Source organism: Elaeis guineensis, chromosome 13 (genome assembly GCF_000442705.2).
Source record: "Elaeis guineensis isolate ETL-2024a chromosome 13, EG11, whole genome shotgun sequence".
NCBI classification, from domain to species: Eukaryota; Viridiplantae; Streptophyta; class Magnoliopsida; order Arecales; family Arecaceae; genus Elaeis; species Elaeis guineensis.
The window spans coordinates 15,847,428-15,860,968 of record NC_026005.2 but is presented as its reverse complement, the minus strand read 5'-3'; the positions used below and the strand labels follow the sequence as shown (position 1 = coordinate 15,860,968).

At 35.8% G+C, this 13,541-nt stretch overlaps 1 protein-coding gene across 2 annotated transcripts; it reads left to right on the top strand.

Annotated features, from left to right (window-relative positions):
• The first annotated feature begins 6,078 nt into the window (after positions 1–6,078).
• On the top strand, positions 6,079–7,796 carry LOC105056372 (protein Barley B recombinant). 2 transcript variants are annotated; one of them, XM_010938541.4, is made up of 2 exons: positions 6,079–6,180; positions 6,576–7,796. In XM_010938541.4, the coding sequence occupies exon 2, from the start codon at positions 6,689–6,691 to the stop codon at positions 7,523–7,525; it is 837 nt and encodes a 278-aa protein (XP_010936843.1). In that variant the 5' UTR covers positions 6,079–6,180; positions 6,576–6,688; the 3' UTR covers positions 7,526–7,796. The 2 variants fall into 2 exon arrangements, with proteins under 2 accessions (XP_010936843.1, XP_010936844.1); XM_010938542.4 differs by having other exon boundaries at positions 6,093–6,180; positions 6,579–7,796.
• The last annotated feature ends 5,745 nt before the right edge of the window (positions 7,797–13,541 follow it).

Genomic DNA, 13,541 nt, shown 5'->3' with positions numbered 1-13,541 from the left:
CCTCACGGCCTCCATCCCGACAAGATCTTCCTCTACGGCTCTGCCCCCAGGCTCTCTGCTCAGCCCTCGAGAAAATGAACGACAGGAGGCCTCCGCCCAGCTGCCCCCAGCCCCCAAGCGGCCCTGATACCCCGCTCGGCCCGAAGATGAACGATGCCATGGCAAGGAAGAATAGCTGACCGCGCGGTCGGCCGATCACCAGTGGCGAGAACGACGGGTCACGAAATCGAAGGTCTCCGCGAGCGCATGATCGGCCGATCACCACGGACGATCCCTTTTTTTTTTTTGTTTTCCGAAAAGCCCCTCCCCTAGGGCCCCCTCCCCCCCTTGGCTCGCGAGAAGATGCGTCGGTACTGCGCGAAGTTCTCCACGAGCGGCGCAACGACGGATGATTTTTTTTTTGTTTTTTTGGAAGACCCCCGCCCCCAGGTCCTCCCCCCTGCTCGGCCTGCGAGAAAATGAACGGCGTCGCTCAGGCGCTCACCGGAGGCCCTTAGCGACTGAGTGATCGCCGATGGTCGATCGATCGGTCATCGATAGAGTAGAAGATGAAAGGTCAGTCGCCCCTTTTTTTTGCATTTCTCAGGAATATGTGGCGGACTGTGGTTACTGTGCGTGGCAGCGTGGGAAAAAAAAAAAAGGTAGTCATTGGGCGGCCTGCTTCATTAATTTTGGATAATTATCGATTAGTGCCAACGGTTATTTAGTATCATTAAATTTGATCAATTACCGGCTAGCACCAACGATCATTTGGTGATCATTTCTTCTATAAAAATAGATTGTTTTTTATTTTTTTTATATTTCGATAAAAATATTGTTAATGATTCATATTTTACATGGCATATATAGCTCCATAAAAGTATAGAATCTTGTTTAGTTTTTGAATTTTTTTTTTGTTATCTGATTTTGTACTTCTTCAGAAGGTTTGTAAATTCTCAAAATTGATTAGGACTGGGAAGTATTTGCTGTTTTGTAGTTTGAATTATTCTATATTTATAAGTTTAACAGAATTATTTATTTTTTCTCTAAATTAATACAGTTCTCTTTTTTTATAAAAAAAGTTTTTTTAATTTATAATATATATTTTTTAATTTTTTTTATTATTTTTTTACTCTCTTTCTTGATAATAACTCTAACTCATATTTTCTGTAATTTGCGCTCTCGTACAACAGCATTCAACAATCGGATACTATAAATTAGTTGATTAGTCATCTCATTTGCAATCAGTATTCAATAATCGGATACTATTATTTTAATTTTTATATATTTTTTATTTAATTTAAAATTTATATTATATTATTATATTTTTGTCTCTATTTTATTTAATACTTGATTCATTGAATTAAAAATTTTGATTGTTGATCTTGTATTAGCTATTTAAAAAAATAAGATAATTATAATAGTTAATTTTTTTTGATAATTTGTAACAAGAATTTAAATATGTCAACTCAAAAATATGAATCTGATTATTCAAAGCTTCCAAAAGGAAAAAAAATTGAAAGTTTAATATAATCTCAAAAAGAAGCTCTTGATAAATTTTTTACAAGTAATAAAAATAATAAATCAAAAAATATTGATGAATGTTTCTTAAATGAACAAGTTAATATTTTTTTAGAGTTAGATGATAATAAAATATTAGAACAAGAAGAAGTCAATGAAGAGATTCAAAATGATCCTCAAAGTCATGGTGAAGAGAACTAATCTGTTAATTTAAATAATTACATTCTTAAAAATATTTATGATCCAAGTCAATAGATAAATATTGATACAAATTTGAGAGATTTATTAGTAGAAAAAGGTCCAATTAGAATTGATGATATAGATTTTTTTAAAGACAAATTCTCAAGATATTTTTCTACTACATACTATATTCAAAAGTTGACAAATATAGAGAAGCATGAAAGAAGATGGCTAGTTTATTCAAAAAATTTAGACAGAGTATTTTATTTTTATTATAAATTATTTAATTCTGTTTTTAATATAAGTAAACTAGCTAATGTTGGTATTAGAGATTGGAGAAATCTTAGTGCTAAGCTTAAGAGTCATGAGATGAGTAATGAGTATATTATTAATATGAGTTCATGGATTGATTTAGAAATAAAATTATTAAAAAATAAAATAATTGATAAAAGTATTCAAGAACAAATAAATAGAGATGAAGAACATAGAAAAAAGATATTATTAAGAATTCTTTCTGTAGTAAAAACTCTTGAAAAAAATAATTTGGCTTTTTATGAAAAAAATGAAAAGATCTATCAAGAAAATAATGAAAATTTTTTAAGTCTAATTGGAATGATTGCAAAATTTGATCCGATGATGCAAGAACATATTTGACGTATTAAAGATAATAAAATTCATATTCATTACCTTGGACATAATATACAAAATAAATTGTTAAATTTGTTAGCAAGTAAAATTAAAAATAAAATTATTAAAAAAATTATAGAAGTAAAATATTTTTCAATAATACTTGATTGCATTCCAGATGCAAGTCATCAAGAGCAAATATCTTTTATATTATGATGTGTAGATATTTTATCAAATCTAATCAAAATTATAAAATATTTTTTAAAAATCTTAAAAATAGATGATACAATCGAAAAAGATCTTTTTGATGTCATTATGGATGAAATAAAATATATTAGACTTGATATTAATAATTTAAGAGAACAGAGATATGATAATGGATCTAATATGAAGGGCAAACAGCAAGGAATGTAAAAAAAATTTTAGATATAAATTCTAGATCCTTTTGTACACTATGTGATTATCATAGTTTAAATTTAGTACTTTGTGACATGGCTAGTTCTTGTACTAAAGCTATATCATTTTTTGGAGTGGTACAATGTATATATTCACTATTTTTTTCTTCTATTAAATGATAAAAAATTTTATAAGATAATATTTTCGGTCTAACTCTTAAACCATTATCACAAATATTTTAGAAAAGTCGTATTGAAAGTATTAAAGTAATAAGATTTTAAGCTCCACAAATAAGAGATGCTTTATTAAAATTAGCAGAAGTTAATGAAGATCCTAAAACTAAAAGTGAAGCTAATTGCTTAGCAACATATGAGCTTAAAAAATTTAAATTTTTATTGGATATGACTATTTGGTATGATATATTATTTGCTGCTAACTTAGTTAGCAAAAGTTTACAATCAAAAGATATGCATATTGATGTTGCTATAGAAGAATTAAAAGGTCTTCTTTTTTTTTTGAAAAATATAAAGAAGATGAATTTGTATCTGCTATAATTTTTTCTAAAGAAATTGCATCTGAAGTGAAAATAGAACCTAAATTTTATGATAAGCATATAGAAAGAAATAATTTGATGAGGATGTTGACAATGAAATAACAAAATCTTTTGAAGAATCATTTAGAATTGATTATTTCTTATATATAGTACATCAAGCAATTTTTTCACTCTAAATATATTTGAACAATTTAAGATATATAAAAATATTTTTGATTTTCTATTTAGTGGTAAAAATTGAAGTCGTTAGACAATGATAGTTTGAAAGAATATTATCTTAATCTTGAATATTTTTTAAAATATAATAACTACTTTGATATTGATAGTTTAAATTTATTTTTAGAGCTAAAAACTTTTAAAAAAATTATACAAGTAGAAGATAACAATCCAATGGACATACTCAATCATATAAAATGACTCGACTCTTTTTCAAATGCATATATTACTTTTAGAACAATATTAATAATTTCAGTAAGTGTTGCTTCAGCAGAAAGAAGTTTTTCAAAATTAAAATTAATAAAATCTTACTTAAGATCAACAATGTCTCAAGAAAGATTAAATGGATTGGCTATATTATCAATTGAAAAAGAAATGTTAGAAAAAATTGATTATAAAAATTTAACTAAAAATTTTGCATCTCAAAAAATTAGAAAAATAAAATTTTAATAAAAAATTTATATAAATTTTATTTAAAAAAATTATATTTTAATATTTAACTTTAGACTTCTAAATATGTTGAGCCGCCTCTGAAACTCACTATTAAAAATACTGGACCAATTAACATTAGTAATCTATACTAGTTATTAATATTTTGGTTTACTCACCACTGAAAGTTGTCAGCATTGCAATGACTCATATTTTGGTGTAAAACATCCTATGTCACACTTGTAGTTGAAAAAAAAAAAAAGAGGAAGTGCTACGGGAGACGCTGGTTATGTGCACATAAAAGACTTATTTGGTTCATTTTTGTGGGTGTGATAACTTTAGATGCATCTAGATATGTCATGTTAATTTACAAGTTTTACGATTATCCCCCTTATGCCATGTGGCATGAAGAATTTATATCCACGTGTCTTTATATAAGATAATGCTGTACCTTCTATTATCTTTTCTTGAATCCTTCTAGATTTGCTGACATGAGTGATCGTTATCTGAATATGTAAGAACATGATAATCTCTCATTAAAGTCTCCAGACAAATTATTTTATAAAACTTTTTTAGTATATACTTAAGAAGCATACATGCTGCTTTTACCAACAAGTTTAGGATAGCAAGATGCTAACCATACAACTTTTAATCAATTAATGACCAAAAAAATATGAGCTGATTTAATATATGGAATGATACAAGTAAGTTACTTGGATTAGTTCTATTGCTAGCATGTCACACGAAAGGTTTTGATGTGGAATTACAAGGCCTAACATAAAATATATTATTTGAAAGGTGACAGATGTGACATGGTTTCACAACCTAATATTTTTTGCACTGGAATTAATCTTCTTGGCATTTGACATATAAGAAAAGATCTTGATATTCCATGCTACCCTTTCTTAGGATTGTCATGTGCGGGGGAAAAAGGTTCAAACACTAACAAGTGCACCCGAACTTGGCCCATGGAAGGGACAAAAGTTCCCTTAAATCAAGGGAGGATAAAAAAAAGAAAAAAAAAAAACACCAAATGTGCAACTATTTTATTTAAATAATATTAATTTTTAAAAAATTATTAAAAAAATATTTTTTTAAATATTTATTAAAATATGGTTCAAAATAAAATCGTTCTATCATAAAGTAATTTTATATGCTGACTCACCACAATTCACCTCATATAAAAGGTGGAGTCAGCAATTAGTAAATCGTCTTAAAATAGAGCGACTATATAAGTCATTCTATTGTAGAGTGACTTATAAAGCTGCCCTATGATAGAACGATTTTGTACTTTTTCCAACCATAAGCCTCTGCGATCCAACTATCTCTGTCGCCTTCCCCACTCCCCTGCTCTTCCTCCTCTCGCCCTCCCATCTCGATCAAGGAGGCCTCAGCAGCTTCTCTTAATAATCCAAAGGTGTGGGGACTCCTCTATGGGATAAGAAGAAGAGTAGCATTGATTGTTAATTCTAGTATTGAGAAAGGGGAAGGGAGGGGAGGATAAGAAAAGATTTCTTACTTTGTCCCCACCTTTGCAATGCAATAAGAAAATATTTTTATATTTGGATAAATCTTCTTTGTAAAATGAAGAGATATAGATGATTGAAAGGATTGTAGTTCCATCTGGATTATTTTTTTGACACTTATGGATAAAAAAAAAAATTAATTATTTTAAAAAAATTAAATATGAGATATAAAAAAATATTTGATCAAATAGTAAATATAGAAAGTAATGTTAAGATATAAAATTTTGAAGATGTGATTTGCTATGATCGCATGCAAGGAAAAAAAATCTGTACTGGTTGGATCGTGGGAGCTTGTTGGAAAAAGCACAAAGCCACTCTATGATAGAATGATTTATTGGACCATTCTATTTTAGGACGACTTACTAGTTGCTGGCTCCATCTTCTATACAACATAAATGATGGTGAGTCAGTATAAAAAATCATCCTATCATAAGATGATTTTATTTTGAATATTATTTTAATAAATATTTTTTAAAAAATATTATTTTTATAATTTTATTAAATTAATATTATTCAGAAACAAGTATTCCATCCTGATTTTTAGCCTTTTATTTATTTTTTATTTTTTTAAAAAGCATCTCTTTTTTCAAATAGATACAAAACCCCTGACGCCGCTCTAAAAGGTTAATAAATTACAAAATATTAATTTATTACAAGCTTATATATAGAAAAAGATCTCCTTTTTCTTCTCCTCGCTCTGTCTCTCTCTCCATCACACCGCGGCAAAGAACCCTAGAGGCAACTCTCTTCAAGGTAAGCTATCTCTGTTCCCTTTATCCTCTTCTTCTCCTCTCCTCCTTTTACCACTGAAAATGATCAAAAATCCTTCCCAATCTCCATTTTTGCCTTTTTTTTTTTTTTTTTTGTGGTTTTTCTGCTGCGTTTTCTGGCGTTTCTTCTCTTCGGACGCAAAGATCCCCTTGAAACCCTAAAAGTCGCAATTGTTTATCTTGCGCGCGAGAATGTGGACATTTAGGGTTTCTTTCAGCGGGCATTGGATTCTTGTTCCAACCCTTTTCTCGTTTTGCTGATCGGTTTTTGGAATTAGGGTTTCTTCCAAGATGGCTCCTTTTGGGTTTTTTTTTTTCTCTTTTGATTTTCTTCGTTTTCTCTGATCTTTTATTCGTTCTGCATGATCGGTTTTCTAGTAGTGGCGTGGAGAAGGCAATGTGGTAGATGGACTGATTGAAATCGGTGGAAAATATTGATCTTTTTGGGGTTTTTTATTGAATCTCCGGGTGCTTCTTTCGACTCGGCTGGTATGGATGATGATGGGGGGTTGGGTATTCGGAATTGGGGTTACTATGAGCAGCCGTCAAAGGGGAACCTAGGGCTGCAGCTTATGTCCTCGATGGTGGAGCGTGATGCGACGAAGCCCTTGCTATCAAACGGGGGGTTCCTCCATCGGGAATGCAGCATCGCTGAGCCGTCGGTGCCGATGGACTTCGTGAGGGATGGGTGGATCCACCACAATAGGGACAACAAGATCCTCCATGTGCTGCCGATGAGCCATCACCACCCCAATTATGGTATGCTCCCTGACCCCCCGGGCTCCCACACCCTCCATATGCTGCAGCCGCCCGAGCCACCAAAGGATGACAAGGTCCCGGTGATGGAGGACCCTGGAGTTAGAAATGAGACTCCTTTGAAGAAGAAATCTCAGGGTCGTCCACTCAAATCTCCGAAGCCTAAGAAGCCAAAGAAAGTCTCTGCTCCTAGAGATGAGGCCACCAATGGTTCAGTTTCACGTGGCAAGGCCGGGAAGAAGAGCACTGGGTTGGTTATTAACGGGATTGATCTGGACATCTCGGGAATTCCTACTCCGGTATGCTCTTGCACAGGCAAACTGCAACAGTGCTATCGGTGGGGTGTGGGAGGCTGGCAATCAGCGTGCTGCACCACTAGCATCTCATGTTACCCCCTCCCAATGAGCACCAAAAGGCGAGGGGCACGCATTGCTGGCCGGAAGATGAGCCAGGGTGCGTTTAAGAAGGTGCTGGAGAAGCTTGCTGGAGAAGGGTATAATCTTTCTAATCCAATTGACTTAAGGACTTTCTGGGCCAAGCATGGTACCAATAAGTTTGTGACTATCAGGTAAAGATGTACACTGTCTGGCTTTTTGAGGCCTCACCTCTGCTTTTGGTCTGCTTCTCCTGTGTATATATATCTGTGTCCTTTTGCAGAGGCACTCTGGATAGCTTGTAGCCAGTTTTCTTTATCATCCATATTTACATGCTTTTTGAGGTTCAGATGTTGGAGTTATATGGACATGTTGGTGTCTTCCTTGCTCTTTACAGCTTGTAGGTTTAAGAGACAGTGCTGTCTAATTTAGATGGCTTTTCAATGAATGGATAGAAAAATTTTTCTTCCCTTCTTTTCACTCCTTGAATTAAGGTCTTACTTTTGATGGGAAGATTCTGTAAAGGGTTTTATGATCGTGTTTTAATTCTTTGTGGCTTCACACCCTGAAGTGTTTTATTGTATATGTCTTAATAAAGTTGCGATGAGAGGCTCTTCTAGTCATGATGGTATAACCAGTTAGTTTCATGTCATTTCAGTGTTTATGTTATATTTTTGAATCCTCCATATGATTCTATCTTGAATTTTGTTTCCCCCCTTATATAGTCAGTGACAGATTGAGTAGTGTTTATTGCTAGGATATCAACTGCATTTCTGAACCATCATTGTTTTAAAACCCAATATGGTTATGATAATTACCTGTTATGGGCAACATTTTCTGGTTTTGCCATTGACTAATGAGTCATGCTGATTACATGTGTTGCTTTTAATCAAGAGCCAGTGTGTTTACATAGTATATGAATAATATAGTTTAAAAAATTTCAATCATTCTTGAGTATTAACTGTCATCAAGAATATTAACTGCTGTACTAATCAGATTTAACTGACATTGTGGGTGGAAGTCTTGACAATCATGTTGATGAGGTGAGAAGAAAAGTAGCTAAAGTTTGAGAATAATATCTCTTTATGAGAGTCTTGCACTTAGTATCATCTTTAGCTTCTGTTGTTTGATGGATCCCCTCTCCTTATGGATAAGTCTATTCACTTTCTTCTTCCTTTTTCTTTTTCCCTGATTTTGATGTTTTGGTTGAGTTATATCGGAGTCACTAAGTTGTGGATGATGTCTTGACGTTTTCTTAGAGCATCCTGTTAGGTAATAGAGGTCACTTAGGACTAGTGCTTCAATGCAAGATCTGCCAGACCAGTACTAAGGCTCGTGATTGGTTTAGTATGGTGCCGGTATATACCTTACCGAGCTAGGATGTGCCGAACCATGGGGAGGGAGAGGGAGAAGAAGAGGAAAGAGGAAAGAGGAGAGAGGGAGAGGAAGGGAGGGAGGTGCGTTGTGGGGGGGTGGGGCGAGGGGAGCCTTACCTCGAGCTAGTATCTAATGGAGATAGGGGGGGTTACCTTGAGCAAGCGTCGAGTGGAGAGAGGGGAAAGGGAGGGGAGGTTTATCTCGAGTGAGTGTTCGATGGAGAGGAGGAAGGCTTACTTTGAGCGAGCATCCGATGGACGGGAGGGGAGAGTTTTCAAAGGCTCCTAACCGCTCGATGGTTTGCACCTGAGGGGGTTTATAACCTGGACCTATCGACATTGCTGAACTGTCCTGAGTTGGTGTCGGTTTGATTTGGTAAGGGCCAAACTGCCTAGTTTGGGTCGGTTCAATGATCATTGCTTCATTGTTTACTCAAATTAGACCAAGATTGATATTTAATTCCAACTTGTCTGTTATGTAGTCAAAAATGGTCTAAGTTGGATACACTATGTGAGACTATAATATGGTTGAGTCTCACCACTCGATAGTTTTATTTTTTATTTTTTTTAAATATAGACGGCCTTTAGTTATGGGTTAAGTGATGCAGCCATTCTGTTCCAAAAATAGACAAAATTAGCACAACCAAGAAGTGCACAGACTGTTTCGTTGCAATCTGTGATATTATTTGGCAAAAAAAAATCTAAAGGAGATGAAGATCTTTTCTAGCCATCATGCTTGTTACCAAAACATCTGTTAGTCACCTTGAGGAATATCATAAGGTTTTTATGAAATGGATCTATAAGTAGAAGCCTTTGAGGATTTAATGATGGTTTATTATGGGAAGTCATGCTGATTGAAGTGAAATAATTCAAATAACTTATATTTCAGAGTTTTGATGCTTTTAGTGATATATATTGGTTTTTGATGTATCATGTTTAACTGTTGCATATGACTGTATATAGAAGTTATTTTCCCCCCAATTGAGGCTTCATTCTGCCTTGTTGGAACCAGCCCTTGGAGCATTGCTATGATTCAGTCATCTCACTGATTGATCATCTTTGAGTTGTTTGGGACTTCGGCTTGAATCAGCCTAGAAAACCTTTTTTCAGTATCATACAAGGAGTTCAGTTTTTGTGGCTGGTCGTTCATCGGGTGTTGGGATTCAGTAAGTTTTTAGTGATGGGCAGAGCAATTGTCATGGTTTTATTCGGTCTCTCTAGGCTTTTCATGACCTTCTAGGCTATGCAATCATACACTTATCCTTTATTCCTGTGTTACCTGTATGTGTCCATGTCCTCGTACTATTCTCCTCTTGCTTATAAATATGATCAAGCCATCACATTCTGCATTCCAAAATTGCCCATATTTGTGTTCACAAACCCCTTTAAGTTTTCTACTTGAGTTCATAAACCTTAGAAGAGAAGGTTTCCTGTTATAGGTGGCATGGATGAATGGTTCGGTAATGGTTTGGGATGGTCATTCCAGTCAGGAGTATGAGAAAGTGGTAAACAATTGAGACTGCCAAACTAGATCAAAATACAACTTGTGTAGATTGGGCATGGAAATAATGTAATTTAGGATTCAAAGTAACAAGCCATTCAACCTGAAGCACCACTCAACAAGCACGTTACTGATATTCAATGTGCTAGTGCCTTACCTGTTGCAGTCCTACGGTACCAATGCATGCCAAACACTGGCGTGGTACATACCAAGCCAGTGGCAGGCCAGCACATTACTAGGATGCAATACTTCAATCCTTTATTGGAAATGAGAAGACTAATCATTCTTCAACAAAGAAGCAAACCAGTGCATACCAAACACAAGAATTTCTTTTGAGGTAACCTTCTAAGTTTGAAATCTCCTTAAACACAAGACTGAAATGTTCCAGTTTCGTGTTTGGAGTTTTGGCTGAAACATAGATTATGTGATGGTATCAGTCTTTGAGTACTGGTGCAAACTAACTAAGTTAAAATCCAAAAGTTGTTTAACTAGATGGAAAAGTATGACCAAGTATTTTGCCAACTGTATAGCAACCCCTAGAACCATGCTAAGTAGAAAGTATATCAAGCACCTACAATACCTGATTGATATGAAAGCCCTTATTCATGACTGGGAATATGACCCGCTCTGTGGTGCCATAAATTATATAGACAAAAAATGCACTGCGAAAAGTGAAGATGCACATTTAGATATTTTAGATGATGAAGGTTGACGACATTTAAATCTGTCTTAGTTATTTGAAATAACTAGGATTTTGCTTGAGATAAGAGGAAGAGAATGAGATAATGCAATAGCATAATCAGTAAGCTAACTTATATCAGATTGATATAAGTTTAAGAAACATATACAACATCTATGCTAATTAGCTAACCCCATAAATTTGGTTTGTCTAGTGATGTATCCACATTTTGAGATGTTGAATGGAGACAGAGACCCATATGCTGTGTGGATTCAAGAAATACTGGGTTTGAAAGTGCATGTAATATGCATGGAAGCATTCATGGATGCACTGAATGTCCCATAGTGCGTGGTCTAGATTTTAAATTCATGATGATTGATCAGTATCAAGGGGTACGACAGTGTATTTTTTTCACCCTAAGTTGGTCCCAAATATAATCCTACCTATGCATACATTATATGAACCTAAGTTGCTAGCAGTATCATTAATTTCATTTTAAAGATTTCTTCAGAAACTTGGTACTTGGTATTGATTTAGCAATTTTTCAATGGTTTATAATGGATTTTCATGCTTGAAGGTGGACGATTTTCATTACCAAGCAGCCATGTACTGAGTCTTCCTAAGTGTTATTTTAAAATGCTCTTCAGATCTCGTGTGTAGATAAGATGTAAAACTAGAATATCACCTTTTTCCATTACAGATAGACCTGGATATGTGCTTAAACAGCCATGTACTGAGTCTTCCTGAGTGTTATTTTAAAATGCTCTTCAGGTCTCATGAGTAGATAAGATGTAAAACTAAAATATCACCTTTTTGCATTATAGATAGACTGGATATGTTGCTTGTAGTTTCGAAGATCTATATAATAATAATAAAGCAATACACGAGCATCTCCGTGTTGACACATAGGATTTTAGAATATTTTTTAAGTATGCCACGTGTTGGGACGAGGAGTCTCAATCGGATGGGAGGCTTGAAGCGCCCGTAAGGAAAACTTGGACGATGGTTGGGGTTTTGTGTTGGACCCCTCAGAAGATCTTTTTAGTCTCAACTTTGGGGAAGATGGTTAGGGGGGTGGAGAAGATGAGGCCTTCGAGGGGGGGAGGAGACCCGATGGAGGATCTAGAGCGGCGAATGTGGAACCACGACGAGCCCATAATGGAAGCTCAGACGATGGTTGGGGTTTTGTGTTGGACCCCTCAGAAGATCTCTTCCTTAAAAGTCTCAACTTTGGGGAAGATGGTGAGGGGGACGGAGAAGACGAGGCCCATGAGGGGGATAGGAGACCTGATGGAGGATCCGAAGTGGCGAATGTGGAATCACAACCACAAGAACCGCTTCCTGGAGCCGTTGCAATGGCTGTTATTTTTAAAGGCTCGACTCTACGATTACGTTGCTGCTGGCTGCACGATGGCCGCCACAATAGCCCTTGCTATTGTGTCACCTCTTTTTCACCATCAGCGATCCCCTTCGCTTCACACATCAATTGGACAGCACAAGCTGAACACACTATCGTCTAAACACCACCTCACCATAGAATCCTCCTTGTCACCACCAAAGCCCCCCAAACAAAATCCCATCCCCCAACACTCAGGCAGAACATCTCCCCACCTGCACAACACCTTTCAAGCACTTCTTCAGGAGGACTGCTCCCCAGACTCGACTGATTACTCCCTTGGCATTGATTCCTGCTGCTGCCCCAGGCTGGGCCTGCAGATCCATGCCCACGCCCTCATTCGAGACATCTGTGGCTGCTGTGAGTTCCTTGAGACAAGGTTGCTTCTCTTGTACGTACGGCCGCTGCAATGGGGTGGAACCTGCTCTCCAACTGTTTGAGAGAATGCCTCTAAGAAGCATATACTCATGGGCTAGCTTCTTGACTGTATATGTGGATTATGGGCTCTTTGAGGAAGCCTTTTTTCTATTTAAGGAATTGCTGATTGAGGGAGTTGGGTTGGAGTTCTTCGTCTTTCCTGTGGTCTTGAAATCAAGTGCTGGGCTGAGTGCACCGGACTTGGGCAAGGGTCTGCATGGTTTTGTCTTGAAGAAAGGATTTGTTTGGAATGTATACATGGGCAATGCTCTTATCAACATGGATGGCAAGTGTGGTGCGATGGATGATGTTGAGACAAGGTTCAAATATTTGGTTGTTTGAATTGACAAATGATATCAGTGTCTTGCAATGTGGCCACACCATTCATGTTCACTGTTTGAAAGAAATGCAGCGGCACTTGCAGTATGTTCAGTGTTCCTCGGTTTCTTTATTTTTCAACATTCAAAATTAGGTTCAGATTGGGGTTTTTGCTAGAGCATATGGGATTTTCTGCGAGGTGTGGCAGTGTGAGTTGGTCTCTTGAGGTTTTGAGAGCTTAATCTTGGTAGAAGCATGATATTTTGTAGGGTTTGGGGATTTTTGATCGAAAGGGTTCTTCTTTGCCAACAAAATTTTCAATTTATGGATTTCTATTCTCATGATAACCGTTTGGGGTTTTTTCCAGAGCATATGGGATTTTCTGCGAGGTGTGGCGGTGTGAGTTGGTCCCTTGAGGTTTTGAGAGCTTAATCTTGGTAGAAGCATGATATTTTGTAGGGTCTGAGGATTTTTGATCGAAAAGATCCTTCTTTGGCTACCAAATTTTCAATTTATGGATTTTTGTT